The sequence below is a fragment of the Triturus cristatus genome, chromosome 6 (assembly GCF_964204655.1).
Source record: "Triturus cristatus chromosome 6, aTriCri1.1, whole genome shotgun sequence".
In the NCBI taxonomy this organism is placed as follows: Eukaryota; Metazoa; Chordata; class Amphibia; order Caudata; family Salamandridae; genus Triturus; species Triturus cristatus.
Genome location: NC_140589.1, coordinates 772,179,969 through 772,206,197, shown reverse-complemented (window position 1 = coordinate 772,206,197; position 26,229 = coordinate 772,179,969). Strand labels below are relative to the sequence as shown.

The 26,229-nt window shown below is 43.4% G+C and overlaps 1 protein-coding gene across 10 annotated transcripts in view; it reads left to right on the top strand.

The window, feature by feature from the left end:
- LOC146817850 (amine sulfotransferase-like) overlaps positions 1-18,700 on the top strand; it is a 600,799-nt gene extending 582,099 nt beyond the window's left edge. For all 10 annotated transcript variants that reach the window (XM_085611324.1, XM_085611327.1, XM_085611325.1 and 7 more), the window contains one exon: positions 15,445-18,700. In XM_085611324.1, the coding sequence (XP_085467450.1) occupies positions 15,445-15,593 (149 nt within the window). In that variant the 3' untranslated portion in view covers positions 15,594-18,700. The remainder of the gene's footprint in view (positions 1-15,444) is intronic.
- Positions 18,701-26,229: the final 7,529 nt, after the last annotated feature.

Below are 26,229 nucleotides of genomic sequence, written 5' to 3'. Positions count from 1 at the left end.
GTCAACCTGAAGTGGCCCACATTCTGTCCCCTTTCAGGTTCTTCTCACCTCTGATCCAGGCTTGGATTCCACCGGACACTTTTCATCTTCCCGGCACCAGCACTTCTTCGCATCATGCCATTGAAAACGACGAGGGTTTCCGACACCACTTGACCCCTATGCACCCGGCTCCTCTGGGATAGGTAACACAGGTACCTAGGTACTCACAAGGGTGCTGGCCTTAGGACCTTCTATGTACCAAAGGGTTTACTTGAAGTCCTCTCCGAAGTGTCCTTAAACTGTAGTTTTCCAACCGCGACTTTCCCATAGAGTTGTACGGAGCTCGCGTCTGTGTTCCCACACCGCACCCGTCCTTCGTGAGTTCCCTGTGTCACTCCTTTAGGTGGTTCCTTGGGGTCCCAGCGATTCTACGTGCTCTAGGCACTGTGTCTAGTGAAGTCGTTCTTGTTATACCATTTCTTTAGTACATGGTTCGGTCTCCCCCTGGAGCCCGCTGTGTATTGTGCTATTTACTGTCATTCTATTGATTAAGTATTGTGTGCCTTGTGCTCTAATCTCATAAAGAGGTTAGTAGAGAGTGTTTAGTAATAAATACATATATTTTATAGAACACTTGTGTGGTTCTCCTTTCATTTGATCATTCAGGAGGTTCTGATCTGGTAAAATAAGCTGCTTTACATTCCTTCAAGACTTAGCCTGAAGGCTGCTCTCCATAGCTACCACGAGGATAGCTTTCATAAAGGTTATCTTTAACCTAATCACCATAAGGGTCATTTGAACTGGTACAGGGTGCCCACTTTAATTAGTTGACAGCATATACCAGGCCAACTTCTCACATTTCTTGTCCCTGGGTATGTTGGTGTCTGTGCTGGAGTGTCAGCCATGTTTTGTTTAAATACCTTTTTGGTTGTTTGTGTGTGCTTTTGAGTGAATGTGTTTGTGTGTATCCCATTTGCTTGTACCCCATTGGCTCAGTGTCATGCATATTCTTGTGACTTCTATTAAAGAATTTCACAATCACTCTAGGCTCGAGAGTTTCCCAATGTTCTCTCTCTGTTTTGTAGGCATGTATGTATTTATATTTATTACAGACCTGTTCCTAAAATGAATGCAAATATTTTGGGTAACTTTTAGCACTAGACACTAATCCACCACAAGTTCGAGTGAGTGGTAGGAACAAAGGGCAGAGTCTGTTACTACTGAACTGATAAAAGTCAGATAAAACATATACTTTATGACTAAGGACAGCCCTAATAACCATTAGGCCCGATTCACAAACTGTATTTTATAGTTTGTAAATTTGTACTATAGCAGTTCTACTCATGTACTACAAAATGAAATTGCCAAAACTCCTAATGCACTGCCGACAGATTTCCGCACACGTAGTTATACATTTTAGTTGTATATGTGTGACCAGAGGAAATGGTGGAAACGTGCAGAGTATCTACTACTAAATAGGAGGGGTTTAGAGATGTTAGTGTGTTTTTAAATATGTTATGGTCTCATAAGCAAAGCCAACGAGAACGTCATTTTAACTTTTGTTTTTGCAGTCAACTTGTGTTCTTTTTAAATTATTTTCTGCATGTAACTTTTTTATACACCCCACCTTCTGTTCACTGCTAACCATCACTATTTGCCAACTTTGACTTTGTATAGTGGGGACTAGCTGCAGCTCCTGTGCCCAACCTGTCTGGGGCAGCCAATCCCCGCAGTGCATTGCCTTAATCCATTGAAGCAGGTTATGGACAGACTCTGTGACCTAGCCCCCACTGTTGCCCAACCCTTGCAGTGCATGACTATGTGCAGTGGGATTGGTCATAAGACCTGGTCTCCTGCCCGGTAGGCCCACTCTCCACAGGAGGCCAACAGAGCCCGGCCTGCTATGCAAACCCTTTTGCCTTTATGCTGTGCAGGGTGTGGCATGCAAACCATGAGGTTTGGGGTGTTTTGATCCTATTTCACATCAAACCCATCCATCTCCACAAATACGCATAAACTTTGGCCAACCTTTAGCATCTTTAGTGTTCTGTTGCTAAGTCAGGTTTTATGCAGTTTAATCAATAGGTAGCAAACTTGAAGAGGGTCAACAATCATTGATATTCTAATAACTTTGGTGCCTTATTACAGATCTGCACTGAATTTGACAGACACTGTTTCACTTACTTATGATATATTGCGATTCATGCAAATCCATCAAGGAGAGGTAGAGTTAAGTAGGGTGGGTGAAAAAAGTGTTAATTTACTAATAACGTTGGCGTTTGTTAATGAGCTTGCATGATATCTGATAATTTGGTAACAAGTTAACCACAGTGTCAGAATCTCAGGGTTCATGCAGATCTGACAAATGTGGCAAAGATGGGCTCAGAAAATATTTTATTTGCTAATAGCCTTGTTGCCATATCTCAGATAAGTTCCATATTTGGTAGACTTTTCATGTGTTTAGCTTACCCTTATGGTCTTTAATGCGAATGGAGGGCACAGTTCTAGGGTGGCCAAAATAGTGTTAATTTGTTAATAATTAATAACTCCTTGTGGCTGGCCTTCAAACCTGCTTAGAATGGTTTGGCCACAGGGCCTGGTCAGGCATTTTGTTTTTTACATTGTTAAGGATTCATGGACCTGTTTCAAGGGGACCAGGGATCAAACATTGGTACAACCAACAGGATTTAAAAGCTACCTTCTCCTGTACCTTTTATTTTTAAGTCTCGGTCCAAGGACAGTCTTCAAATCTTATTTTAAGAGCCATCTTCAACTAACAGTGCAGCTACAACTAACTTTTAACTCTTTCCAGTCCACTGACACATTATTCTTTTGATAATATCTTGAACACTGCAGAACAGATTTACCCCAAACAATCAATGGTATTTCCCTGAGTAAAGTTGTAGGTTCATGCCAACTTGCTATGATTCATTTCAGGGTTTCTTTCTGTGGTGGAGAGCAAAGATTCCTATGTGAAAATATTCCTATGGGAATTAGGAACCCCCACACTTAAAGGGCTTGCATGAAATGCAAAATATCATGAGTAAGCTATACATGGCATCTGCAAGTGTTGGGCAGGTCTGCAACAATGTGCCAAAGTTGTTAGCTAATAAATTATTTTGTGGCCTTCTTGTTTAACTTTGTCCTTTTTTCTTTTAGCTATATGAAACCGGAAGTTCCTGTAGTGGGATTAACGTGCTAATATCCTGTCAAATTTCATGCAGATTTGTTATAAGCAACAGAGCTATCAGCACATGACATGACATGCTAACTTCCTGTCGTGAGGGTTTAAGGTTGACAGCGGACGTTGCTAAGTTAGCATTAGTCCGTGCTTTGCATCACCGCCATCTTGCCTCTGTACATCGTGTTCAAGGCCAGAAAGCAACTCCACTAGTTAATCGGCTTTGGTCCGTCCCACACACATACAGACATAGCATGGAACACAGCTGCGCTTCTCACTTTTCGGGTGCTTTTAATATTGCACGGGATGCAAGTTATCAAGACCTGGAGAAAACCTTTCCAGAGGAAGAGCTGTGTTTGTCCGGGATGTAAATCCTATCATCTAAGACTTGAGGTAGGGGGTTCCGCTGTCCAAGCCCAGAGGTCTTCCACTGATATAATAAACATAGCTTGTAGCACGGGGAGGGTGGAAAAGCGCGATAAGGGTTCATCCACTGTCATTATACTATGCTATCCCCATTCATATTATATGGAATTGTAACCATGCTGATTATATTGTTTTTATGCATTTCCTTGCTAATGTAAGCACGTGTACTGCATTTCAGAACATGTTAGTTCAAATAAATATTTTAAACTATTCAGTGTCTCTGGTTACTCAAATTGTGAACAAGTATTAGTATCTAAGCAAAAGAGTGTCTTGTTCCCATGAAGTCTGAGAGGCCCTGAGTCACATGTTCTAGGATATTCAATTATTGGTAGCTCCGCTGTAGTACGGAGAACGAATGGGATACTATAGCTAGCCGGATAGGGGTTCTGGGCACTGAGGCGTGTTTTTGGTACACCACAATACACCGAAGTCCTGGTTTCCTGTGCATAGTTTTGTGCATGTGCAGAATCCCTGCAACACTTCTGAACACACTAGCCTACATCAAATGTAAAACATCTTCTCGTCATGTACGACAGCACTATGGAAAATCACATGGAACCTTAATATAGGAATCAAGGCTCGATTTTCCCAACCCAAACCATCAGCACTACAGTATACACAATACCTCTGAAACTACCATGAAAAGAAAAGGAGAAAAGAAATGATGAAGGATCAGTGCCCATGACAACCTTCAATATTCATACAATTCTCAAAAATCGTCACATTTCCATGCTACATCAAAGAACCGTCTCATGGGACCCCAAACTAGGACAAATCCTTATCCTTCTGATGAAATTTGCAATGAAACAGAAGATTTTGCAAGCTACAGCCCCATCACCCACCTACATCTGATTGGAAATATTATTGAGTAAACATTTTCTGTTATGTTCCAAAACCAAGTCGAATGAAGGTGGAACATAAGCTTTATTCCAATTTCTGAACACCACAAAAGATAAGCTCCTTCCCCATCTGCCTCTTCCCCACACCTGCCATGGCACTAGCTCCCACATTCTATTCTAGAATTGGGAGCTTGTACCATGAGAATACAAGCTCTTAAAGTACCAACACAACACATTCCCTTCCATTAGAACATAACAAAACAATGTAAAAGAATGTATACGTATGCCTGAATACCGAAACATATGCAAACAATATACAAACCAAGTGGATAAAAATAACTAATAACAATTTAAGGAATAAGGCATATATCTATTTACTTACAGGCTTAAAAATGAAACAAAAAATATCAATAAGTACAGAGAAACATTCTACTACCTAACCAAAGAATATGCAACATAAGAATAAAACTACAACACCAAATAACATGAAACCCGTAAGAAAACATTAACCAACCTGCTCACATACACAATCAAACATGCACATTGGTTTCTTTTGAATCCTTTTCTTTTCTGGGGAAACACGTGCCCTATTTCTCTCTAGACTATCCTCCTCATTAGCATGGTAATTCAAAAGCTCTATCTTCCTCAAAAGCTTGGATTGTTTACGATTCCTTCATGTTCCTGTAACATTCCCTCACGGTGCAAATCTACATCAAGATCAAAGTCCTTAGCCATGCCATCAGAATGAACATCACTTGTTTATATACTTGTTGTTCACCTTTAAGTACAGAAATTCTCTAGATGTTCCATACTTTCATATCACTTACTTCACAGCATTCTTCAAACTCTTTATTACCTCCAATGGTCCTGAAAACTGACTTTCACCTTTTCATACCTTCCACAGGTGTTTTGCCTTAACCCACATTCCTGCCACAATGTCAGCACCACCAATGGATTCATTAGTTTATACTTCGCAAGCATGTACTCAATCTTCTGTCTTAAAACTTCCAATTCCACATTACAAATGGTAGATTTCACAAGCCATGCTGGATTGCTTTTGGTCCTGGGAATTGTGCCTCTCATTATTTTAAAGGGAGAACGGCCTGTTATATCATTTACTGTAGTCTTATATATCCATACAGTGTTTTGAATCTGTAACTCTCACACTTCATGTGTGAACACTTTGCCTAGAAAAACCTAACACTGTGTCAGTGTTGACTTTGTCTACTAGCATTCCCTTAGGCCACCTTGAAAAGAAATCAATAATTGCAATGATGTACTTAGATTTGACCCCAACGGGACCCATTATATGTACAGCAATGGTTTTCCAATGCGCTTTAGTAATAGAGGGCTTACTCATGCTGGGTCTCAATGCCTTAAGCGATTTGTCCAGATAGAACCCTCATAACACATAAATGATTAAATGCGACCTTGGACTACAGTTCCAAAGTCCTTGTGATTTATTTCACTTTTCTTTTAGCATTTTTTAAAACAAGATTATGCCATTATTTTCATGTCATAAATCGGGCAACACTTTGTTTAAATACATTTCCGTATAGTGTTCACTTACAAAGAAATCATAACGAAAAACAAATTGAGATACAACACCGTGAAAAAGCAATAAAAATGCACAATAAACATGCAAAATATTCCAATAGTGATATCTAATACACTAGGCAGACACTAGAATATTCATTAACAACGGCTTCTGCCCAATGTCCTGCCTGTGTTGAACACTATGGGATTACAAATTTTAAAGGATGTTGTCTTTGCGGGGAAAGAAAAATGTAGAGTATTCCCTCGTGGCACACCCCATGTGTCTTAACCCATTAGCTGGAGTCAACGCGTTTCGAACCCCATCTTGCTTGGGAGTTCGCCTCCGGACTAGGACTTGGTCTTGAGAACTAAGAAATAATAATAAGATGAGTGAAACATCGTACCTTAATTCAAACAGAGGTACCGGAGTCGTATTTGAAAGAGCATGTCTCTATGCTATGTGCGCTTCTTTTTCCTTGTGTCTTCTTCGATCTGAGGGGAAAAGACGAATGGCTTTAGTTACAACACTGTGTGTTTAGGAGCTGGCTGTATATGAGGGGCATGTGCCGTTTTGGTTAAGCCCTTGTTGATTTGGCGATCCCCGCTGTCTGACTATAATGCACTTTCCAACTTGATAGAAGAACGGAAGACTTTATATAACTTTACCACAACTTGCCTTCTGCTGGAAGAAATCAAACCCAGCGATGTTCGCAGGTGTCTGCTTAGATTCGTCAGTTACTTCCTGCTTTGATTGCGAAATTCAAACAGGCCTATTTGCAAGACCCGAAGTGGGTTTAGATTATACCATTCATAAAAGACAGTTCATCTCTAAAATTTCCCAGAAAATTCTTAATTCTAACTTTTGTGCCCCTTTCATAGGCTAACCACCAACCATATGTCTTAACACTTCCTGCAGCAAAGTATTTTTATGTATTCTTCCAATCCAACTTCTTTATCTATGGCAGGAATACCTAGATCATGTATTAAAGCTATATGATACTCACCCCACTCAACACTCAAATCTTCTTTAATTTGTAACGGTATCCTAGACAAAAAATCTGTGGTTACATTGTCTTTTCCTGGCACACATATCATTTTATGAATAAAATCCTGAAGTCTCATAGACATTCTAGCAATGCGTGCAAACTCTTTAACCATTCTTCTGTGGTGAGCACTCTGACCAGAGGTATGTGGCCGCTTCTCAACAAACACTGCTTTCCCCCACACAAAGGATCTAAAATGGTCTAATGCCCACATGTAAGCCAGGGATTCTCGTTCGATAACTGAGTATTTTTTCCCAGAAGGTGTTAAAGGCCTCGAAACATAAGCAATGAGCACTTCTTCCCCCTTCTCCTTTATTTGAGACAAGACAGCACCTAGCCCTTTGCAACTTACACCCATAGTAATTATAGTCCGCAGGTTGGGATCAAAACCACATAAAGCTGTGTCCTGGCAATGGCTCTCTTGACTTCTTCAAACTCACTTTGTCACTCCACTCAATTTATACTCATAGCAATTGGTGACTGTAAAAGTTCTGCCAGAAACGTTTGAGCATATTTAGCATAACATTATGTAAGACATACAAAGGATCTCACATCATCCTTACTCAATCATTCAGGGTCTAATAGGATTGCTTCCACCAACATAGGTTTGGGTTTAATTCCATCCTTATTTAAAACATAGCCCAAATAAGTCCCAGACTCCACAGCAAACTTGCATTTTTTGAATTCTGCCGTTAAACCCTTTTCATTCAATATTTCTAACATGTGATCTAAAATATAGTCATGTTCTTCCTTGTCCTTTCCATAAATAAAAAAGGCATCTTGGAAACCTTTGACATTGGGTATTTTGCAGAGAAGTTGGTGCATTAACCGTTGAAAAACTGCTGCAGCCAATGCAAGGTCAAGCAGCATTCTCTTGTACTGTTACCCCCTTATGGGAGTGAAAACAATTGTGGAAAGTTTGCAATCCACATGCAAAGAAATTTGGTGATAAGTCACAGAAACGTCTTGTATAGAAAACAACTCTGTGTTTCTTTACAAGGGCTAACATTTCTGAAATACTAGGCAGTGGAAATTGATCAACAAGGATATTATTGTTTAAATGACATCAGTCAATGCATAGTCTGATTTTCCTGTTACTATGCCTTGCCAAAACAATAAGAGGAATCAGTCAGAAGACTTAACCATTTCAATAATATCATCTGTTATGAGTTTCTCAAGCTCTTTTTCTACTTAATCTCTGAGTAGTATAGGAATTTTTCTAGCTTTGTGTATCTTTGGTGAAGCATCATTTTTGTAAAACAATTCCAAATTTGCCATTAAACACATTAGGAAATCTACTTAACATGACCCTTCTAGTACTTTCCCCTTCATCCATAATCATCACTGGTTCAGGACTATTAGGATTCAACATCATGTGCAAATTGCCTTGATCATTCCACCCAAGCACCGAAGACCCCTTTTTGCAGCAAATAGGATTACCTGCAGCTTTACGATTCTTAATTTTCTCACCAGAATACCCTTCTGGTCTGATATCAGGTTCAACCAATTCACAACCCAATCTGTATGCTAAATTGAACTTCCATATGATTTCATTGACAATAGTATATGGAGAACCCGAATCTGCATATATTTGAACGCACACTCCTCCAATCATCATATCAGGAAAAATAACTTTTCTTTATCCTTTGATTATTAATATTAAAAACTATTGCATCACAGTCATTAATGTTCAAGAAAAATTGCTAGTACCCTCTTTCTCTGTACCACTGGGTGTAGATTCCACTCAACTCGAACTCCCCTCATCCAGTCATTTTACTCTCTGATTTTTCTCATTTTTGCAAACCTTGGAAAAAAGACCAAACAACAAATAATTAGAACACTTTTACTTTAGCTCCGGACAAGATTTGCTATATGCAAGATGTGATTTGCTGTCACAACGATAACCTTTTAAACATTTTAAACCTTCTCTATTACTTTCTGATTGCTTGCTATAAGTTTTTTGATTCCTTATATTTTTTGTGATGGTTTATTTATTATCTTTTTTACACACTCATTACGCTTCTCCCTCATTTCTGCCTGACTTACATTAGCATTCCTACTGTACATCTCTTTTTTCCTGACTATCACTAGAATATCTTTCAAATTAGCATTCCCATTGACCTACAACCTTTCTTGAATGGCAGGGTCTTTAACATAAATTATCACTTCCCCCTGATTCATTTTTCCTGCAGACCTACACATTTACAATCAAGGGAAAATGATCTAAGGGCAGCCACTTAATCATCAATAAGTTCATTAATTTCCTGTTTTCTTTGAAATAATTTGTATCTCACAATTCCAATGCAAACCTTATGAGAAAGTAGCTGAAAGAATTAGCAAGAGAACTTTCAAAAACATTATTATCCCTATCCTCCTTCCCTAGTCATTTGCTCAAATACTTTTAATCCTTCTGGCCGATATGAGTGTAGAATAATCAGCTTTTTCCTTTCAGGTAATATTTTTCCTTCTTCATCAATGGTGGCCATATAATTTGAGAAATAAGCTCTCCATTCTGCCCAGTTCATATAAGGAGTGCCACATGCTGGCCAGAATGGTTGTGGAGGAGATAAAGATTCTGAGAAAAGGTGGCATATTTCAGCCATCTCAATGCAGCCTCTGTAGGCCAAGGCATTCGTCAGTACTCAGTTACCGCCCCGTGTAACACAGTAAATCCTAAAGGCTATCTCGTCCCTATTAGTTTAGACATATAAGACAATCAATACCATGCAAATGGCATATTTGCCCTTTTCTCAAGAGCATCTATTAATGCCTGAAAAAAAGGTACATAGGTGATCACATGACATGAGGGTTCAATTCTTATATCTGCATACAAAATATGACCGTTGTGGCAGTGTGATGGAGACAAGCATAGCATGCATGAGTATGTTTCAAACAATGTTCAACCTATATGCTTTATTGAGACTTAGACACAAAAGTACACATGTAAATAGTGCAAAAGCTCTTTGTGGCATTCTGCACACTGCATTGCACAGTGATCAGTGAAGGCAGGTTATCTAGGGATTATAAATAATTCCATAGTTTCCTACCCTGCGTCAGTATATTTTAATGCTTCATAAGAACAGGCGGAAGCACGCCCATATCTCGTCAGACTCTGTCATAATTCCATAATGATGAATCCGAAGTGATGTTGTACACAAAAAAGAAAGATTAAAATAAAGGTTTATTAGAGCCCGCTCCCAATTTTCTTGTCATGTTGATCGGTATTAGAATGCCACTCACCACTCCAAGGGAACCAACCAGCAATTGTAACAAGATAATGGCCGCTCGGTCCATGTCTGCATTGCACCTTTGCAATGGAGTCTCCTTTCATCTCTCCATCAGCTCCATCAGCTATGTGTCCCTTTGTGTGGGTGGGCAGGACCAAATACGTCAGTGCATGACTCAGGCCCATCACAGAGATTCCATATGTCCCTACACTTTCAGAGAAGACTTCATGGACACCTTGCAAAAGGCCCAAGCTGCAAAAGATGCTTCTCACATTTTCCTTTCAGGTTGATAAATAAGGGCCTCATTCTCTATGGATGGCGTTTTACGTCATCCGGATTACGAATTTACGATGCCGGTTTCCAGCAGGGTTTCCATGTTGGGATTTCCAACATGGAAACCCTGTCAGAAAGAGACTTTGGGGGCCCCTAGCAGAGTCCCCTTCAGCCAGCGGCCTTGGGTTAGAGGCTGAGGGGGCACAAATGAGGTGAGGTACCTGCCACATGTTGCTGGGATGAACACAAACTCCCTTTTCTGTATGTGAGCTTATGCTGCATCCATTTTTTGACTGCAGCACAAACTCCCAAACAGAAAAGGGAGCTTGCAACCGCACCATATGCATTGCCTCGAAATTCAGCAGTCGGGAGACTGGAGGTTGATCAGACCCGTATCTGCATCGGTGCATCCGCCTAACATCGAAATAAGGCCCTAAATGTCCAGTTGCAAATGATGTGCTTGTCTTCTTTCAGATGGACACTGTTCCATCCGTCTAGAGGAAGATTTTGCACCCTCTAACCATAATAGAGAAGTTCCAAAAGCAGACTCTTTTGGCCTTGTGGATAAATAAGAGGTTATTATTTCTAGCCCTTGAAGCAACCTTCATGTTCGAGAGATTCAGGGTAAAACTGGGACACTCTACAGCCCTTCACCAAAGTTGATGGAAAAACATTTCACACGTGAGAGGTCTTCCCGCCTTCCCTCGTCTTTGATTAGCTCTCTTTCGTCTGAGTGTTTTTCAGCTGTTTTTAAGGTGTGAGCGTAGCTCTGATATGTGTAGGGAATCAAAGAAAAATCCAGCCCTATTTAGACACATCTGCTCCCGCTCTTTTGTTAAGTGCTACTCCAAGTCAATGACTGCATACAGTGAATATCTCTCTTGATTTCTGCATAATTTCCATAAAAAGGGCAATTTCTCCAATCAGGCACGGTGATACTCAGAATTTAAAATACACACAAAATGTGAGACACACCTCCTTAACAGGGCTCAATTTAACAGAAAAAAAACAAAGAACAGAAAAAAACTCTTTGCTGATAAGGATAGTTCTTGATTGAAGATGATGAGCTATACAGGAGATGGGAAGCAAGACCCCAAGACTCCCCTGAGACAGAGTAGTGAAAAAATCTATCATAATCATCCAGACTGAAGAATACAACTGGGAAAAACAATTGCAGATAAATGGAGCATAAATCATCGACAAAAACGATGTAACATGGGTGATAAATATGCAAAATAGGGAAATCGAAAGTGTTGTGTAAAGGGCAAAGGTAGAACATCATCTTGAACAGAGAAGCTCTGATAGCACAAACTGGGAGGCTACGAGCTTGCTTTATTCATTTTACGCTAACCACACCCACAGTAACAGAAAAATTATGCCATGATTGTATGGCCCATGCACGAAGGGAGCTTGAGTGCGCAGCACCCTGCCCTTGATCTCTCTCCAATCTTCCATATAACTGGAATTCCTTCTTAGTCTGACACCCCAAACAGCACAAATAGGAGTTCACTGTCAATGAAGCGCTTCCGGGCAACCACAAGCATGGAAATGCTGTCCTATGATTCTGGGCAAATCAGATTGGGAATCGTTTCAGCTTCCTCTGCACACCGCCTACCTGTCTGCTGATGCCACACCAAATCCACTTTCCTGTGAGTCCTTTCTGTAGATGTAGTAGTATATTTAAGGGAGGGTCTCCTGGAGGGAAATAAGATATTTGTTCACAATGCTGCAATTTCAAGCTGGGTAACTGAAAACTTTACAAACGTCATTTTAGCAGTGCAGATAACAAAAATTCAATGTGTTTATTAATGTACATGCTCTGTGCAAAAATGCAGAGCTTATCTATTTCCAAACAGCTAAACGTAAAAAGGGATCCTCACAAAATATGGCCTCTAAGCCCATGTTAGCTTTTTGGACGCTGGTTGTAGAACTTCTTTTTCAGATTTCTATTTTAAGCAGCTTCACTTTTTTATGTGACTGGACAGCTGATTTAAAAATGTGTGAAATCTGACACCTTAATTGCAAAACAGCTTCCTTATCCTCTATTCATCACCCTGATCCCATAGTCCCCTCACAAGCCCTCTGTGATCAGATTTCTTCTTTCTTCCATACTAAAATACTTAATATTCACACATCTCTCCAAATGGACAATCTTACTCACCCTCTTTCCCTTGACCCTGTGAACATGCCCCTCCCGAGTGAAACCCTTTCTAGTTTTCCTCTTCTTTCAGCCTCTGACCTTGAGAGACTGCTGGACTCCCTTAGATCAGGCTCTCCCCTTGATTCTTGTCCGCTTAAGATCTTAAAAAACTGCAGGGCTACCTTAATTCCCCCTATATTGGTGGTTATGAACAGGGCTATCTCCAGTGGGACTTTCCCAGCCCCCTGGAAAACTGCTATTGTGAAGCCCCTCCTAAAAAAGGCCACTTTGGACCCTGGGATTTTAAAGAACTTTCGTCCTATCTCCCTTCTCCCTGCTCCTGCCAAGATGTTGGAGGCTCACTTGAATTTTCATCTTAGCTCCTTTCTTGATAAAATCGGCCTGCTTGATCCATCTCAGCATGGTTTCAGAAAGGAGCACAGTACTGAGTCAGCTCTCACAGTAGTGGTCAATAACATCCGTGCTAAGGTCGACAGGGGTCAGACTACGCTTCTGATCCTGCTTGACCTTACAGCCGCATTTGACACCCTGTCTCCCACCAGCCTGACTTCCCGACTAGGTGAGATGGGGGTGGAGGGGATGGCCCTCAGTCTCCTCACCTCCTTTCCAAATAATAGGGAGCAAAAGGTAAAGTTGGGTGACTTCCTCTCCACTGCCAAGCCATTGCACTGTGGGGTCCCCCAGGGCTCTTCTTTGAGCCCTACCCTTTTCAAAGTTTATGTGGCCCCTCTTGCCAGGCTTGTTAGATCTTTTGGATTGGAAGTGCTTTCCTACGCCGACGATACCCAAATTATGGTCTCCCTGTCACAATCGGTCGGTTCTACGGCCCTCAACTTTAAGAACTGTATGGGAGCCGTGGCAGGTTGGATGACATCAAATTTTTTAAAGTTGAATGGGGAGAAGACCGAACTTCTGGTCTTTGGGGGAAACAAAGAGGTCTGGTCATCTGACTGGTGGCCGTCGGCTCTGGGAGTCTGCCCACAACCCTCTTTTGTTGCCCGTAATTTGGGAGTCCTATTTGACACCTCTCTGGCCTTTGACAAGCAAGTGAATAGGACTGTTTCCACCTGCTGTGGGGTGCTGAGGGTGTTGAGAAAGCTTACTCATTACCTTTCCCCCGATGCCCGGAAACAAGTCTCGGTTGCCCTTTTGTCCTCGCGCCTGGACTATTGTAATGCCCTCTATCTTGGGATGAGCAACAACCTGGTTCATCGGCTGCAAGTTGTCCAGAACGCGTTAGCAAGGTTTGTGGTCAATGCCCCCAGACGCTCCTCTGGGACTGCCATCAGGAAACATCTTCACTGGCTCCCTGCTCATGCCAGGATAAAATTTAAAACCCTGCTTATCATCTATCGGGCTCTTCATGACGCAGGTGCAGAGGGCATTAGGTCTCTGGTGTCGTATTCCACCCCTGGTAGAGCCCTTCGATCCTACAGTATGAAGTTGCTCACGGTCCCCCGTTTTGCCAAGGCAAGGTGGGGTGGTAGGGCTTTCTTTGCCCTCGCCCCCAGACTTTGGAACGAGCTCCCTCCCGATCTAAGGAATCAGGATTCCTTTTTTCTGTTTCGTCGAGCTCTTAAAACCTTCCTTTTCTCTGAGTCCTATCCCTAATGTTCTCTCTTCCCTTTAGATCTGGATGATTGTTGTTTCCATCATTTGCGCCTTGACGCCTTCGGGCAAAGTTGCGCAATACAAATCCCTGTTCAATCAATCAATCAATCTTATGTAGGAAAACAGATCTTTTAAACACATTCCCATTTTAAAGCATTTGTTGTAGTTTTGCTCCAGATGTAATTCGGGGAACTTCTTCTGCAGGTTTTAAACTGGAATTTGACTTTTGTGCAGCCTTTCCCGCCTTAGCATAATTTACAGCTGAATTAGCAAAGGATAAAGTATGTCAATTTAATTGCGCAATTGTTTTTTACATTTTTTTATGGAAGAGCAAAGGTAGTTTTGAGCTGTTCAACAAGCCCCAGCTATCTAGGGGTGAGTATATAAGAAGATCTTCGTGAAAAAATGGAGAGCTTCCAAAAAGGTGGATTTCAAACAAGAGGCGTTAGCAATAAAGAGACCCATATACTTGTTGTTAAACAATAGTATATGGTAGGGCACAAAACAAACACTTAACAGTACACATTTAACCGGCTTAATTTTCTACATGCAATACAATATATATATATGTAACATAGATGGCTATTAACTTGATCACAACAAAGCTTCCAACCATGAAAGGCAGCACAATAATAACAAGATAAAACGAATTGGACAGAATTTCCCATCAAGACATTTAAAACAAAGACCAAATATGACATATAATCTGCTATACTCATATGCAGTGGTGCTCACCACCAGCAAACACCATGCACACACATATACCTCCATCCGCATGTCATTGGGAATGTCTTTCAGCCTAGAGTATGTGTAATTGTTTGGCAAAACACCATTGTAATAGACCATAGCCCACAGCTTATTGCCTATTGTTTAGAACAGCCATAATGTATGTCTATGAAAAGCACACATTAGTAAATACCCTGCAATAGGTTTTCGCTCACTAAGTCTGTAAAATGAACACCATACCATCTTGCCACACTTGTGTTTGATTCATCTGTTGCCAAAATGAAATTTTCTTTCTGTTTTGACATAACAATTTGTGTGATCAATAAATAAATACATCGAAACCGGTAGTCTTTACTTCTGCTGAGCCTCTTCCTGTTAGGCTGCACTGTATGTGGTTCTCACTAGTGACCAACCTGCTTTGTGTCCTGTTTTTTACATTTAGGTAAAATTGGAGACTGGAAAAATACGATGACTGTGGCTCAGAATGAAAAATTTGAGAAAGTGCTTCAGGAGAAAATGAAGGATCTTAAGCACCTGCCAATCAAGCTCATCTGGGATGATAATGAGATTTGTGATGCAAAAGATGGCTAACTTGATCAGTGCATAGAGGATGTGCCAACATAAACCGTTTCCATGCTGAGTCTTGCAAAAAAAAAAAAATGCTAGGTGGCCTTTTGAGTTTATGTTTCTTTGGATGGCTGGACTATAAACAAACCAACTATGGAGAACGTAATTCCCTTTTGTACCTAAACTTAAATGTCCTTGATCAGGCATACATCTGTTAATCCATATGCATTTCATACTTTGTGATCCATATGTATTTTTCCTGGTTAATTTTTATGTGCATGGGTTAGTTACATTACAAACTAATATGTGTCAACTGTAGCTATGTAATGGTATTGTAACACGTGAAAGCCTGCAATGCCTTATTAAAAATCTAAAATACTACCCTTATTTTAATCCAGCGATTGCAAAACTACATACATCAAACAAGAAGAGATATCACAACTTTATTGTATTAATGTATAGCGGAACGTCTTGATTGCTAGAGGATCGGAGTTTTCTGACCCCTGAGCAAACTCCAGGATGCACAGTGCTCACAATTTCGCGTTCTATGGATTTTACCGCAACCGGTAATTGCCTGATGTAAAAAAGTCGTCACCCTTTGTTAAATTTCAGCAGATCATACCTAAGAGAATTTAAAAAGAGAACGCTACTTACGGTGACAAATGGATTTTACTACTGGTGGGTAAGCAATAAAATCCATACGGTATTCCTCAAAAGCTCAGAGTAGGTGCAATTTATCACACTGGACCGCGGGGAGTTTACTGGATGTGATAAATTGCATCTTCCCTCCGTTCCTGGTGTCCTAACGCCTTCGTCACATGCCTATACACTTTGGGGCTTATTTACAAGCCCCTTGCACCACGCGTATGCAGTAGCCTAGGGTCTAGTGTTACACCACTGAGATCACTGCACCTAAAGATACCCGTGAACGTAGACCACCAGACATGGAGTCACTTGTACACACATGCCAACACCAACACACAGTAGTTCACACAGAGCTCCCGCTTACAGACATGCATACAATCCATCACAACACACATGCTGTGAGACAGAACCCAGACAGCCCCAAAAAGGCAGACGTTAGGATGCATGTCCCCTGGGTGGATAGATAAATGTAGGCTTCACGTCCACTGGTTCTTTAGCTCCTCTGTGGAAGAAACTACATTATTATGTGGAAAAAGTGCACTGTTAGTCATTTGCTTCTTGTCCTTTGAGAGATAACTTCCCAGTCAGTGATGTAGTACACCAATCTCCATGCGTATCCACGCATGTAGGTGTAAAAAATATGTGGTGAAGATTTAAACAAACAAAATCATGGGGCATGCTAGGGTGACTAACAGATTCTGTGCCTGTCGACTAGTTCCACCAAGTTCATGTTTACTAAAGGTTCTCCCTCCTATAGTTGTGGAGTACTAAGTGATGGATGTAAATTGTAAACTTGCCCTCATAATTGTTATGTGAGGGAGCCATAACATTCTGAGAATGTCCAGGCAATTACTGAGTGATGGATGGCAAATATGACCATATCCCAAGGACTGCTAAGTGATGGGTCACAAATCTAACCATGCCATGATGATTACTAAATACAGGGACATAGCCCAAGTCCCTGCAACCCCTTCAACGCAGAAAGTCCTAACCCTGCAGCCCCCCCCCCCAATTAGCTTGTTCAAGGTCAATGAATATCTGTGAGTTATGCGACACCAAGGGGCCCCTCATCACATTCTTCAGGGAAACCCCACCATTTTGCAATTATGTCTTTCACTAAATGATGTTTAACAGATCCAAGCAGTCACTGAAGATTACTGCACGCAGGGGTGTATTTCAAGGGAAGTACTGATGATTACTACCTATTGGTAGAGTATTAATGTTCACGTCTTTACTAGTAGTTCACTATAAGATCTTGAGGGCACAATGTAGAATAACAGAGAGGGAGCTTTTGAAGTAAATAATTTATTGTAGTTTGTTTTTGTACTCTGAAGAAAGGTTACAAATCTAGAACTACAAAGAATACAACGGAATATCAAATAGGAATTTCATCCTTTATTATTTGTTTTCATGAAAAATCTAAATATTTATATGCACGATTGCAGTACTGTAAGACACAACAATAAATTGAAGTCCATCCCTAAATATTCATTCCTTCAAAGCATTTAAAATATTTATGTACACTGTAACAATGTGTTATTGTGGGCAAGAATAATAAAAAATTAAGGGTTTGGGCAGAATTTAGTTCCATATTGTTTATGTACATATATCTGAGTTACTTAATAAGTCAAATCTTAAGGGAATGCATGCAAAAATTACATGCCCAAGGTCCTGTACCCCTACGTTAAACAGCAGACATACACGACTCTGATAAGGCAAACACCCCCAGCTTGCTGTACAGTAGCTACTATGGAGGCCCTTTGATCACAAAGTCGTATGAAATCCACCTAATTTATATTGCATTGAATTGACCAAATATGGCTGACTTTATTTGATCACTGCAGATTCTCCTGATGTTGTAATCATTTAATAGTCAGTTAATGGTCTTTCTCTTGAGTAAAACTACAACTCTTCATGGGTTTCTTGATAATTATAGTCACGGTACAGTACTTGTATTCCTGAAGAATCTTTTGAAGAGTATAGCTTTCTATTGTGGTGGGCCTAGTTTCTCTCTGGACTAACTTCTCAACTAAGCTTCAAGCGGTATCACTTGCACTGAGAGAAATTTAGGTTCTTAAAAGTAGTACATTGCATTTATTTACATGTTCAAGTGTTTTGAGCTGCATACATACTACCTTCAGAGACTTTTCACTGAGTACCGAGCCATCTGTCAAGTAATGATATCCACACATGGGTGATAGCACCAAAGGTTTCAAGAGTGATACGTGTCTGTCAGTAGCTCATCCAGTCTTTGTTTTTTTCTTTAAACTGCTTAATTTGTTTCTCCATCTATAGCTTATCTGCTCACTCCTCACCATCTTTATTCTCCCTTTTTTATATTTTAGTATGGTCTGATATTGGTGCATGTATTGTAAACAGCATGTTGTATCTTAAAATGGGTTTATGCTGAATTTGCATATCATTGTATTGGCTATTTTTTGGTACTTTATGTATGTCAATAAAATAATTGCTCTACTAAAAATAAATTGTGTGACTTTTAGTGCTGGTTTTATAATGGGATCAACAGGTCTACACATCCAATAATGTACGGCAATTATGTGAACTGGGTGTACTACAGGGACTGTGTATATTAGCGCCCTGCACTGCCGCTACAGCCTTTTCTTCCTAGGTCTGGCCACACCCTTCCACTACCACACCCGAGAACTACAACATGCCTTCCAAGTGAAACCTGGCCTAAGTGACACTTCGACCCACTCCTAGCTTCTCAGCTCACCACACTTCTCTGGATGGGCATGTAGACCCGAACGTTCCCTGTGGAAGTCCAAACTACAGATCCCATAATATAGTGTGTTTTCGCATAAAAAGCTAGGACTGAGTGACAGTGTTACTTGGCAGAGATGCAGCGATTAATAGTGCGACATGTGCAGTAGAAACCCGACCCAGATGTCTGAGAGGACCAATGCACCCCAATTATGCTGGGGACCACATTATTTCTAGCTTGTGATAGGCCTATGGCAGACTAAGCAAATGCCACTTGGCCATCATACAGCCTTCGCAATTTTTTAGCCCAGAAAACCACCACATGCACCCAACATCCCCAGCTGCACTAAATAGAACCATTACTTCTTGGCCTCTCAACTGGGTGTCGGTATTTTTAAAGCAACAGACCAAATGGATTTCCTTCCACAAGTCATAATTTAGAGGTTGTCACCACTCTTAGGCAAACATCTGATACTTGGCGCGCAAGCTCTCGCTCAGGTGTGCTGCTCTCACCAAGGTTAGTAGTTAAGTACATACTTTCTGAGATACCATATATCAGGCCCGGGCATTCCTTTAATACCCTCTGCGTTCTATGAGTTGGATTGCCGGTTCACTACAATTCAGCTGAATTTCAGGTTGAACTGGAATATTAAGCCTTTGGTGACACAGAGTCACCTGATAAACTCAGGTCTAGAAAAGGCATCTCAATGACAGCTGGTCTGAACTGTGGGTGTTGGGGTGGGAGGGGAAATGCCTCTTTATAGACTGATGTGAAAGCATATACAACAGATATTCCAAGTACCCTGGCAAAGTATAACCACACCAAAACACCCTGAAAACATGCCAGAAATAGGATTTCTACGACTATCAGTAGGAGTAGTAGTAGATATTTTTATTTTATTAATAAATTAATAACAGCCACTGCAAAAAGTAACAGTAATTAAAAGGTACACAAAACAAACAATTATATTTTAAAAACACTTTGAAAGAGTACAGTAATTAATTGTATTTAGTAACCTGTCCCAACCTAATATAAACAAAATCTAGGAATGTCATTAATTCACTAATAAATGCTGAAGACTGTGTCATAAAACAAAAGGTTATCACCTTCTTAACTGTCCTTGTATGTGCCTCAATAAGAGAGGCACACAGATATTTTTGTCATTAGTCTAGAACAAATACTAACGATATGGGCTAAAATTTCTGCTGGATACCCACATAACTGGCATCCAGTAGCTGCTGGTGTCTGATAAAAATGGTAGGGCAGCATGGGAGCAGTAACAAACAAAGAAAACGGAAACACTTCCCTGACGTGCGGCACTCTTCTCCTTGCCACTTTTCTGCTCCTCTGGGCACAGACCCCCATGCTCCAGACGCTGCTCTCATTATGAGAGCAGGGTCGGGATTGAGCAGAGCACTCTAGCTTTGTAATCCATCAGGATTTGGTAGCCTGTGCCTGCTGGTCTCTCCACCCAGCAAGGTAGCTGGGTTGGAGAGAAGGCAGTGTGCATGACGGTATGGCCGTCCTAAAATGGCTGGCCAAACCATCATGCGCACTGACAGCAGTGCCCAACATTCTCCTTGCTGCAGTGCAGTGACCCTGCCCCCAAGACTCAGAAGGACGAAAAATAAAATGATAATCATTTTATTTTTCATCTGCCTCCGCGGGCAGGGGGCGACGATCCTCTGCCATAGCGAAGAAGCTGCTGTTGCTGACATTTATTCTTGCCTTTCAAACAGGATCCTTCAAATATATATATAGTGGTATAGAGGAATTGTATAGAAATGAGGCATTTTCTCTTTGTAGCTCCCTTCAAGTTTGAATCCGGATACTGTTGTTTAGGGGCAGATTTACTAATCTTTCATGCAACGCAATGCAACAAGGCAAGTTGCAGCGCTGCTTAGCGTGAAGGGAAGAGAGCAGAACTGTGAAATATTGACAAAGTTATTGTGCTGTTCAGCTCTCTGTACTGATACAGCTGTGGCTGCCTAGCATCAATGCAGGTACCCTTACCCCATTGAGCAAGGTGCCTGTGTTGTGAGCAGGGTTAAGGAGAAGATTAAGATTAAAAGGCAGTTTACAAAACCAAGAATGTGATTGATAATGAATAGATTTAAGAGAAGCTGCAAATCTCAATGAAACAAGGACCTTCTGGGATATTATTTCCAATTTCTGTGGGAACATAGTTAGATCGCTCCCAATTCCAAGCAGGGAAGAACAGTGGATTAATTATATTACGTATATGCTGCCAACAAAGGTGAAAAGATGTTCAGTTAGCACAATGTCCCATTTTTTGACTCACAGTTGCTATCTGCCCTGCCCTCTACAGAACAAATAAAAAGTTTCATCTGAGGAATGAGAACCTCTGATGCGATTGGCCAGGATAAGATCCCTATATTAGAAATAATAGAGGGGGGTGTGGCCGGGCTGCCGATGGTGTAGGATGTGCCTTGTGACAGCTCTGTTCTCCCGCAGCTGGCCTCAGCACATTTTGCAGCATCGAGACACGGGACCTGGTAGCGGAGCCCTTGCTGACCTGCCATTCACTATCACCAGCCCTCTGCAGGTGCCGGGGACCCCCGGAGGCGGTCTGCCTCGCTTCAGCTGTATACATCGGGAGACCGGGACAGCCGCACCCGCCTTTTTGAAGTCAGGCAGGAGTGCGGGACGTGGATTCCGAGGGCCGGGTGATGGCTCGGAGACACATCGGGCCTCCTGTCAGTGCCCCCCCTGCCTCTACAGCTTGGGCAAGGAAGGGCCACCCTCGCTGCTACTTTCTTGCGCATGTGCAAGGCTGCCCGGGGTGGGGGTTGCGCAGCAGCCCCCCTGTCGTGTCGTGGTTCTCTCAATGATGACAGACACCGTGATCGTTAACTACGGAGCTTTATTACATATATCCTCTTACTTTGCCGTCCCTATTCTAACTGCCCGCCTCAGCAGTCGATCCTCCTTTTCCCCTTCCTCCCGATACTCCGCCCCTTCAACTACTAGCCTGCGCACGACTGTACATCTCCCCCTTTGTTAACAAAACAATGTGACATAAGTTTATATTTCTTCTATTAACCTCTTGGGCCGTTGAATTGTCTGTCGCGGTCGGAGGGACCGGCCTTCAGCCACAGTTCCGGAGGGGCCTCCATCATCCCCTTCCTGATTGGTGGTAGCCTCACCTTGTTCTTCACAGTGCTCAGTTCCAGTTGTCATTGGCCCCGCCACAAGTGCTTCTTGCATGGCTGGAATGCATTTTTGGAAGTGAGACACGTTCCGAGTGATGCGCCTGTTTTCTGATTCCGCAGTCAGCATGGTGCCTTTTCGTCGAGTGATTGTTAAAGGCTCCACTCTAAACCTGCAGTCTGTCTTTCGGCCTTGTTCTTGCTTGACCACAACACAGTCCCCTTCCTGAAAGGAGAGGGATCTGGCTCGTCTCCTGCCGTCAGCATATGCCTTCATGTTTTCCTTGCCTGCTCTGTCCGCGATCGCCACTTCGTGATGGATGCGGCTTGGGGACACTGATCGTAAAGCTCCCTCCCAGGTAGGTATCCGTGTTTGAATGGGGCGCCCTAGCATAAGTGTGGCCGGACATTTGCCAGTGGTGGCATGGGGTGTTGTTCGATATGATCGAAGCACATCATTGAGAGCCGTTTGCAAGTCTCGTTTGTCAAGCGTGGCTTGCTGGAATGTCTTCTTTAGGGTGGCCATGAACCTTTCAACGGTGCTGTTGGCTTGCGGCCATAGGGGCTTTATTCTCCGGTGTCCCACATCCATTAACTTCACAAAGTCGCTGAATTCCTGTCCGTTGAAAGGGGGACCATTGTCTGTTTTTAATTCCTTGGGCACACCCCAGGCTGCAAAGACTTCGTCCAACACTTTAATGGTGGCGGCAGCGCTGGTGGATGGCACGAACTGGGCGATGGGGAATCGTGAGTATTCATCAATTACTACGAGAACATACTTGCCCAATTGCATTGGGCCGTAGAAGTCCATGGCTAATTCGTGCCATACCCCGGGTGGTAGTGGCGTCATCTGAAGTGGGGCTGGAGGATCCCCGTGCCCAACCACTTGGCACTGCGGACAATCCTTCAGAGTGAGCTCCACCATTCTGTCAAGAAACGGGAACCAGACCCGCTCTCGGAGAGCCCTCTTTGTCGCAACTACACCTCGATGACTTTTGTGAGCCAGGTTAATGACTCCTTGGCGCAGTTGGCTGGGGATGACAATTCAGTGGTCTCTCAGTAGCAGGCCCTCAGCGGTGACAGACAGCTCTCCGCTTACGTTTCTGAACGCCTGCAGTTCCTGACGCGTCGTCGGATCACTCCCTTCCTGGGGCTCTTCTTACCGCCATCGATGTGTCTGCACCCTGCGGATCACCCCCTGCAACATCTCATCTTGCGACGTGGCTTGTTGAATGACCTCCAGGGGAACAGCAGGCGGTCGCGCTTGATCCACCACAAAGTGGATATACTCCTCGGCCACAGACGGTCTGGAGAGTTGGGATGCCCTGGGGTGTCGCGACATGTAGTCTGCCGGGTTAGCTGACTTTCCCGGCTTATGTACGATGGTGTAAGTATACTCTTGCAAGCGCAGTCCCCAGCGTTCAATGCGAGGCGGCATTTTGGAGCGTGGATTCCCGAAGATGGTGACGAGCGCTTGGTGATCCGTCACCATGGTGAAGTGTTTCCCATATATGAACACGTGAAAGTGTTCACAGGCCCACACTACCGCCAGGCTCTCCTTTTCAGGTTGGGAGTATGCCTTCTCCGTGTCGGAGAAACTCCGGCTGGCATGAGCCACTATGTGGCGTTGATCTGTGTCGTTGTCGTATTGTGCTAGGATGGCACCTAGGCCGACAGGGCTGGCGTCCACCGTTATTTCAGTCTTGCGGTCAGGGCTGAAGTATGCCAGACTCCCAGCTGCTCCTACCGCTTGCTTAATCTCCTGGAAGGCGTGCTCGCACTCACAAGTCCACTCGAATGGCTGTCCTTGCTTGATCAGTGTTCGGAGTGGGTGGCTGAGGGTGGCATAGTCTTTGATGTACCTCGAGCAGTAGCTCGCCATTCCCAGGAAGGACCGCACATCGCTGACATCTCGTGGGCTCTCGGTGTCATTCAGCGTGCTCACTTTATCAGGGTCGGGCTTCATCCCGGCCCCCGAGAAGACGTGCCCAAAGAACTTCAGCTTCGATTGGTGAAACTCGCATTTATCTTTGTTGAGCGTTAAGTTTGCTTCCAGAAGGGCATGGCAGACTCGGTCCAAGGCAGTGTCATGGTCCTGGACATTCGCCCCATACACCAGGATGTTGTCACTATAGTTCAGTGCGTTGGGGATGTGATGGATGGTCTGGCGAATGGCCTCTTGAAATATTTCGGCGGCTGAGGAGATGCCGAAATTCAGTCTTTTATATCGGTATAGCACCAGGTGTGTTGCGAATGTTGTGATGTACCGAGAGCTCTCGTGAAGTTCCAACTGATGGTACCCTTTGTTGAGGTCGAGCTTGGAAAACACTCGAGCACCATTCAGTGCTGCTATCATGTCACTCAGGTGGGGGCCTGGGTGACGCTCTCTCTCGATGGCGGTGTTGGGCATCCGCATGTCCACACAAAACAGCACCTTTCCTGGAGTCCCTTTCTTCGGAACAATTACCACTGGTGACACCCATGGTGTGGGACCCTCCGTCCGTTCGATGATGTCGGCCGTTAGCAGATCTTGCAGTTCATCTTCCACGGCCTGCTGGAGATGGAACGGCACCTTCCGAGGATGTTGGGCAACCGGCCGGACTTGGTCATCAATGTGTAGACGGATCTGGCCCCTGTTCATCTTGCCAAGTCTCATGAACAGTTTTGGGAACTTGTGGACAATGTTGCAGTCATTGCTGACACGATACAAGAGCTCTATCAACCGCAGTCGTTCGGCCGTCGGCAAACTAAGAAGACAGTCAGCCTCTGGCCCTTCTATGACATGTATCACGGCAGGAACTGATATTGTTTGGTGTCTAAGTACAGTCGAGAACTTCCAGAGACAAGGAAGTGGTTTCCTGGACATCCAGGTGTAGACCCGGACATGTGCTGGACTTAGTCGAGGACGAGGCGTCATTTTGTTATACTCTGTCACAGGGATGTAGTTCAGTGACGCACCACTGTCCATTACAAATTTTGTGTTATGTTCGCTGACGCTGATATCCAGTCGGGGATATTTCTTAAGTTGATCTGGGTCAGCGATCATGTTGGCATATTCAACCGAGTATTCTCGTTCGTCTGATGGTGATCTGGACTCCCGAGATGGTGACCTCCTTGACCATCGCGATGTCTGCGACTCCCGACTGGAGTGAGAGGATCTTGACGACGACTTTGGGCGGTCGTGCACCGCTCGCGCGCGGTGTTGGCGGGTGTCGCCGCGCGACGTCCCTTGTGTGTTCTCGTCCTTCTCCCGGCGATACTCGCTGCACATGGCCTCAAAGTGGTTGCTCCGCCCACACTTGCGGCACTGCTGTCCCATGGCTGGGCACGCTCCGGTATGCGGGAAATCATACCCGCATCTGTAGCATTTCCGTGCTGGTGCTTTTCTCACATGATCATGGTGCTTGCTTCTCCGCCTTGCTTCCGGCTGACGGTGTCCAGAATAACGGCGGCGCGACGATGGCCGGGAGTGCCGCCCTCGCTCCCTGGACCCTCGGCGGGAGCGACTGGTCCGCACATGGCATACCTGTTCCCTGCGTCCCGTACTTCCTGCTTCCATGGTCCTAGCGTGCTCCTCAGCCTGATCGTGCACCCTCGTAATTTCTTCTATTTCGTCAAGGGTGTGACTTTTCTTCAACAGTTTTCTCCTGAGCGTCTCGGACTGGCACCCGTCGATGACGCGCAGCCGGATGGCGTCGTCCGTCGAGAACGCTTCAAAGTTGCAGTGGCGTGCTAGCCGGCGTAGTCGAGTTATGTATGTACTCATCATCTCATCTTTTCCTTGGTGCGCCCGCTGGAACACATACCTCTCGTAGTCTACATTCTTCTTGTGTAGAAATTTCTTATCCAACGCCTCTCGTACCTTGGCGTACGTCCCTGCATCCGCAGCTGGAATTTCCTTGATCATTTTGCTGATGTCTTTTCCCACAAGGTTGCGGAGCGCTATTAGTTGGTCTTCATCACCAAGCACCTTGGAGCCTTTGATGTAGTCTTCAAAATCTTCAATCCATTCCTCCCATCGAGGCCCCATGCTACTCCCAACCACGAGCGCCAGAGGCTCTGGAGGGCGCAAGTGCGACAGTCCCATCACAACGGGTTTCACCTCTTGACGTGCGGGCGAGCC